This window comes from Gadus chalcogrammus, chromosome 17 (assembly GCF_026213295.1).
Source record: "Gadus chalcogrammus isolate NIFS_2021 chromosome 17, NIFS_Gcha_1.0, whole genome shotgun sequence".
NCBI classification, from domain to species: Eukaryota; Metazoa; Chordata; class Actinopteri; order Gadiformes; family Gadidae; genus Gadus; species Gadus chalcogrammus.
Window position 1 is genome coordinate 10762946 of NC_079428.1, and position 7500 is coordinate 10770445.

A 7500-nucleotide genomic window follows, 5' to 3' on the forward strand; every position below is an offset into this window, starting at 1 on the left:
CTCTCTCTCTCTCTCTCTCTCTCTCTCTCTCTCCGCACTCTCTCTGTCTGTCTGTCTGTCTGTCCGTCTGTCTTTCTGTCTGTCTCTCTCTCTCTCTCTCTGAGAATTGTAGCCATCTGATGGCCATTTCACGCCCGTTAGCCCTGGTCGCTGCTGGAGTTAAGCTAAGCAGACAGCTAATACAACGCAGAGACACAGAACGAGAAGAGCTTTACCTCAGAATGTGATACGTTAAAAAACGTCTGTGTGTATGCAGCATTGTATTATAAATGACAACTTTCAACATTTCTCCTGGAACTTGGAACATAAGACATAGAACTTGGAATGTGGTAGAACTTAAAACATAGAGCTTTGAACGTAGTCAAACTTGGAACTTGGAAGAGAACACTAGATCTTGAAACTAAAAATGCTGGTCAACCTACCACTTTGAGAGTAACAATGGGTACAAAAGTCATGCATGATGTACGACAGCGTTTGACATTGTTTCCACGCATCACACAATCAATTAGCTTGGAAATCCCAGACTAGAGAGTTCAGGCTAATAGCTATTGTCTGCGTTTTAAATGGTTTTGTCTGAAAACGCTTGATGCAGCATAACACATCTAAAGACCAGCTGGCAGCCACAGAAAAACAAAACCTATTGTCATTGTTACATGGCTGTCATGTGTACAGCAGGCACATTTGTGTTTTGAATGTGTGTGTTTATTTGTTGTTGCGTCAACACCTGGGCTTTCTGCATTGTTTCAGTGGTCATACTGTTCCATTTTTTTCCACAACAAAAGCATAAACACGTTTCCCAGAGCAGGATCAGAGTGCCATTCAAAAGAGAGCCTGTTTCTAGATTAAAAATAGCCGGCCTTCGCATGGGCGGCCGGGGATTCCCCATCATAGAGGGAGTGAGAGAGAGAGAGGGGGAGAAAGAGAGAGACGGAGGATAGAATTTGTTCAGTGCTAGTCCAACCTCAGTGGTGTTTGCCAAAAACAAAATAAAAGTTGAAACATTTCAAAATAAAAGCGTCACAGAAATGTACTAGTTCCATCTTTTAAAGTGAGTGGAAAAAAACCGAAAAGACAGAAAGGATCTATGATTTATGTTCATATATATATCAACATATAAACACACTAAAATACTGGGTTTTTCAACGTTTTTCCAACTGGATGAGACGGGTCATTTAGGAGCAGGTAGGGGCTAGACAGCAAAGAAATGGCTCATTAAGGAGCAGGCGGGGGTGGGGGGAGAGACAGTGCCGAATGCTGAGACAGGGCTGAAAAAACCCAAGTTCAGAGTTTGGAGTTCCTTTGAAGCAGGGTCGGCAGACAGGAAGGAGTTGTGTGTGGGGATCCACGGATCTATTTCGCCCGGTCGGCCATGGAGTGGTTCCCGCCTGGCTGCAGGAAGCCGGCCCGCTCTGCCTCCCCGCCCCGTATGTAGACATGAAAGACCTGCAGCACCTTGAAGAGCTTCAGCACGGCTGCCAAGAGACCCCTGAGTGGGGCCCCTACGAGAGCCCCCCTGGTGGTGATCTGAACCAAGCCTCCATCCACTGATTGCTGAATGAAATGATTCAACAGGCTTATTACAGGCCAGCACCCCAGACAGATGCCTGATGTTATTTATTTATCGATTGCTGTTGGGATGGCAAGATTTTCATCAATTATGACCAAAAAATTGCAAAAGACATTGCCCGCTATCTCTGACCTGATACCTCCACTTAACCATCTCTACCCGAATACCGCAATTTAACCATTTCTTACCTCAAGCCTTAACTTAACCGTATCTGACCCGATGCTTCAACTTAACCAATCTTTAGCATAATAACTTATCTTAACCATCTTCTGTTAACCAATACCTTAACTCAACCATCTGTAACACAACATCTCACCAACCATTTCTAACCTAATAACTTAACTTAACCATCTCTGATCGAAATGACTCAACTTAACCATCCGGGCATCCGAATTGCCCACAAAAGGGGACTAATAAAGGATAACTTAACTTAACTATCTCTACCCTAACATACCTAAACATGACTTCCTGTGCTCGTATCGCCACTTCCAACCGAGCTTAAGTCCAGGGGACGACCAACTTGTGCTCCTATACGAGGCAGTAAAGTTATAAAGTAACATCACCACAGGCTGCCCCAGAGTAAAGACAGTTTAACGTTGTATACTTTTGCATACAAGTGCACACATGCGTCTCTTCCTGACTGACGTTGGGGGGTAACATAACATACAACCTAACTGTTTCTGTGGCTCACCGTGTTCCTTTCTAGATGCCCTCAATTTACTCCATGCAGAGTCCCGATCTTTGCATGGTTTCTACTAAAGGCCACGGTTGTGCAATGCTGTTTTTAAAGAAAGTACCGATTTGTGGGTGAGCGGGAAAACCACTCACCTCCAATACAGCTATCTTGACTAGCTTTCTTATTATCGACGTGGTTCCACCTCCGAGAAGCCTATGGACGTGGTGGGGGGCGCCGGATTGATCTATGACGGATTGGCACAGTGGCTAACCGTACTAACAGTGCAAATACAGGACAGATGCCTGGATGGAGTCTCGTAGCGTAACGTATTGCTGCGGTACCAAATGGGGAGGAGGGGGGGGGGGGGGATATAGGAGATTTACTGTGTTTCAAAAGAGGGACTCGCTCAAGGGGGGTATGTGTAACCTTGGTTCTGCTTTCAGATTAGCGGTTTCGGTTGCAGTTCGAAGCTACTGACCTAGCCGAAGGTATCGACTTCTTCAGGATGAAGTCTGAGGGCAGTTTGATGGAATAGCCATTCGCATGCAGGATGCTATACCAATGTTTCGGGCAAACGGGTCCACTTTCATCTCTCAAACCTGGATTTAGGGGCCTTGAATCGGATGGATGAAGTAATTCTTCCCTTGTTACTATATTATTATGTATGTAATATTTAGTGCGATTATTTTGTATGTAATATTTAAGCGATTAAAATATTTAATCGTGAATAATCGCATTAATGTCATAGTTAAATCACAATTATTTTTTTCTATGCTAAATATCCCTTGATTTCTTTGTCCCATTATTTTTTCTTATTTTAATGCTCTTATCAACATGGAGAAGTGCATCGGCTTGCCTTGTGCAAATGTTTTTTTATGATAACAACATTGGCATATTGACCGAAACAGGACGGTACAAAAAAAGGCTATGGTGCAATTAAACGATGAACATACAAACATACTGCCTTGAACATAGCAGTCAGGCTACTGCTTCTTTGTTCTTTGAGCCAAAGAACATTAACGGCGTTATTAACGGCGTTAACGCCGTTAATAACGCGTTTAACTGACAGCACTAGTAATATTGACTATAGACTCGCTCAGACGTGATAAACTTTATCATGTCTGAGCTAAACTTTATCATGTCTGATAAAGTTATAGAACCACACAAACATAATACTTTGTACCTCTTAGAGGGCCATTAAAACTGACCGGTAAAGTAATCGCTCCCGCAAATTAGGCCTACTAGATATGCTCACTCAGACATGATCACTTTTAAAACTCGCACCTGGATAAATCCCACTGAATCCGCACCATCAAGCCATTATTGGTCTTAATCATATTTGACAATAGGCTCCCCTTTCACAGTAGGCTGGTCGGAGGCCAGCAATAACAGCATGTGTCGAAGCGCCTCGGCTGCTCATGAAGAATGTCCGCGTCTCCGGAGGCATGGGACTCGTATAACATTGCGTCACCGATAAGACAGTCGTGCATGACCTAAAAAAACATTGCGTCCGACCCGGGCCCTTGGACCTGTTGACTACAGAGTCACACGAAACTGAAAGCATTGGCATTTTAATGGCTTAATCTGAGAATCATTGACATGTAATCCAGACCTGAAACTCATGTGTATGATAATTACGGGAATCCCCGCCACACAATAACCTAAACAAAATCATATCCAACCAGTTTTAATAAGCAGCTTCTGCACACTGAATAGTGTATGCAGTTGCTTTTACGCAAGGGTCCCACAGAAAGGAAGATTGCATGTAAGATCGAAGAAGCACACAAGATTGTTTTTCCTAGGTGCTTTCTCTTCTAAATCACAGAGAGAGCCTGCGGGTGTCCCAACAAGTCTCGTCAGGCCACCTTTCCCCTTCCAACCCCAAAAATAAAAAGCTTCCTTCAGCCAGCGATGCAGCAGCAATCGATAGAAATCGGCAAAAAAAACCGATTATGGACTTTTTTTAAAACCTTACCTGGGAGATGGACATGTTCAGGTAGACGAAGAGCCCCGTGGTGGACGCGATCTGCAAAACGACCACCACGATCACCACCATCGCCACCCACATCTTGGAGGGGGCTTCGCGGCGTTCCCTGTCCCTCTGCCCGGCCGCGGGCACCATCATGTACGTGGTGGACTCGTTGCTGACGGACCTGAAGTAATCCTGCTGCTGCTGCAGTTGCTGCTGAGTGCTCGGGGTGGCCATGGCATCCCGCACGCGTGGGTTACAACAACACGACGGAGCAGGGAACCGAACCACCGACCCACCGGACGAACGACGGGAGGGGAGCAGAGCGAGTAGAGCAACAAATGGTTAGAGTTCCGTGTCCATCAACGGGATTCGCGAACTTTTTCCTGCAGAGTGGAGCGTTGTGTGGGAGAGTATGGGGGTCGAAACAAAAAAAAAAACAAAGTAGGACGAGATCCCCGGGTTCACTGACAGTTGAGGAGAGAAAGAAGTGGAGAAACCGTGACCATGTTTGATAGGCGGTGGAGTGGATGTGTATGGGCTCCGAGACGACCCAGACTAGCAGCTCTCAATTCTTAAAGCCGGGAGGGGCTGGACTAACTTCTGCATTACCTTAAGGAGCTGCTGAAGAATCTCTCTCTCTCTCTCTCTCTCTCTCTCTCTCTCTCTCTCTCTCTCTCTCTCTCTCTCTCTCTCTCTCTCTCTCTCTCTCTCTCTCTCTCTCTCTCTCTCTCTCTCTCTCTCTCTCTCTCTCTCTCTTTCGCGGGCTCTCTTGCGCTCTCTCTCTCTCTCTCTCTCTCTCTCTCTCTCTCTCTCTCTCTCTCTCTCTCTCTCTCTCTCTCTCTCTCTCTCGCGGTCTCTCTCTCTCTCTCTCTCTCTCTCTCTCTCTCTCTCTCTCTCTCTCTCTCTCTCTCTCTCTCTCTCTCTCTCTTTCGCGGTCTCTCTTGCTCTCTCTCTCTCTCTCTCTCTCTCTCTCTCTCTCTCTCTCTCTCTCTCTCTCTCTCTCTCTCTCTCTCTCTCTCTCTCTCTCTCTCTATTAGTTCGCATGATTGCTGTATCAATTAGTCGGAGAGGGCAATACATTATTGTTTGTTATTTTGTGAGTATGGACAAAAAAGGTTTCCGAAGTGATATTTTTTACGAATTGTCCTTTTACTGCGAGCCTTCCTCGTGAGCACTAAACATTTATTTTACTCAGCGACTTCTCAGTGACATTAATAAAGATATAGATTGGCATTGAGCAGCCTCAGATTTTAGCGAAACGCAGGACCGGCAAGTAGCATTTTCTATGAATAATTTAAAAAAAAAATCCCCAACTAAAGATTAGAAAGGCTAGTCTTCCAAATGTCAAATTCTTTTAATTTTGGTTTTCATTTCTTTTTTTTGTTGTCTGAAACACTGCTCTTATTTTACAATAAATTAGCTTCTTTCCGAAAAACGCTAGCTGGTTTGCTAGCCGTTGGAAAAACATTATAGCGAAACAAACTAAGCAACCTCGCCACTAACCTCACTCATTTAAATCGAGTGCAGCAGTCTCACTATTGAGCCTCTATAACTTCTTGAACATTGATTGTCCTAAAGATAAATCCGGGCTTGAAACACTTTGACATCGTGAAGGTATGTCAATTTGAGAAATACAATGCTTCGTAGGTAGGTATTGTCATAACGTTTAACGTTTTTGTAACTCCACTTCTGTAGACGCTACTACATCACTCGAGACATTTCAGCACCAGTAACAATGAGGTTCATTGGGAGAGTTTGCTGTCCCATCAACCACAAGTATCATCTATTTAGGTGAATACCCATATGTCAACAACTCAGGTGTTCTGTATCAGAATCACTGCCAAGTCAGATACATTTTAATTCCTATAGCGAGAATTCGGTCATTGAGAATGAGGAAACACATTTTTTCTGAGCTATCATCCTCATAAATCCATTATGCACTTTGGCTTTTTTGGCTTGGTGCTTGTTCATGAGCTCCTAACCACAGATGGCTCAATGCTCTGTAGGCCTACAGCTGCCGAGGCATAGCCTTGTATGAAGTGGATAGGCCTGTTTATCACTGTTAACCTGTTAACCTGGCTGATCTGGTCAGCAGCAGGGAGCCCGGTTACGGCTCATGCATCTAAAAGTTCGGCCGCAATTCATTGATTCTCCCCTTTTTATTTTTTTTATCTTTAAGCATAAACTAGCAAGCCCCAGCGACAGCTGCATACAGAATTCTGTGCTATAACTCTGTGAAAGTGTTTTTATTCGCTGAAAATGAGGTGTGGAAATCACCACCAAAAAACTGCCCCTAGGGTTCTTGATGAGAATTCGCCAACGGCCAGGATAAAATTAGCCACGGTGAGCTCAGCCGCGACCTACCCTTCAATGGCAGGCTAGCTCTCTCAGCCAAGTCACCAGCTCTTAAATCCGAAGGGGCAGTTGAAATGTTATCGCCATTGTGGCATTTTGTATCACAGTGAAGCACCAAATGTCTATTCAGCTTTCTCCATGAATAATAACGCCTGTTATACATATTGTTATAAGACATTTAGTTAATTTGTCAATAAGTGTTTCGTTTTGAGAGCACATCAATAGTATATTTCACATCATATGTTTTGGTGAAATATTACTTTGCTACAAAGATAAAAGTCTGCCCTTGTGCTTCAAGCATAGCCGACAGTTTCCTTCTCAAAAGCAGGTTGGTGGGACCACCAGAACGTCATCGAGAGAAGTTTTATTCGAACAACACCGTTGTTTAGTCTCAAAGCACTTTGAAGGGGCGCATGTCATACTCCTCCCCCCTCACCCTTGGTGGCACACAAGGTCACAAAAAACTCCCTGAATCCTGATGAGCTAGAGAAAAGACACTGCAGGGATACACATAGGAATGATTAGGGGTACAGTCAGAGACGCTGACTGCTCACACTCAGATAAAATACTAAGCTAAACAACAAGATGAGTCAGAGAGAGAGAGAGGAAGCAATTTGGGACTTAAACCCATGGGTTCACACCGGCTGAGGGTCTGAAAACAAAGGGGGGGGGGGGATGTTTTCGTAGTTCTTGGCTTTACACAGATGCCTACACGTGCAACTTCAATGGCCTTCTGAGGTCCTACTCACTCAGGTTTCATCAAGTCATTGGTTTTCGATCCCCTTCTGTTTTGAACCCTGTTTGGATAATGTCATCAGTTTGAACCCTATGTTTTCACAGTCACAGGATCAGCAGCATAGATTACGTGCACGTTAAAACAAACTAAGAAACCTTTTATAACAACATCTTTGAACTATTGATATGCACATG

General features: G+C 44.3%; 1 protein-coding gene across 1 annotated transcript in view; it reads right to left on the minus strand.

Annotated features, from left to right (window-relative positions):
• Positions 1-4757, minus strand: part of tnfsf10l (TNF superfamily member 10, like) — a 39460-nt gene extending 34703 nt beyond the window's left edge. The window contains exon 1 of the mRNA XM_056575634.1: positions 4219-4757. Coding sequence (XP_056431609.1) covers positions 4219-4449 — 231 coding nt within the window. The 5' untranslated portion in view covers positions 4450-4757. The remainder of the gene's footprint in view (positions 1-4218) is intronic.
• Positions 4758-7500: the final 2743 nt, after the last annotated feature.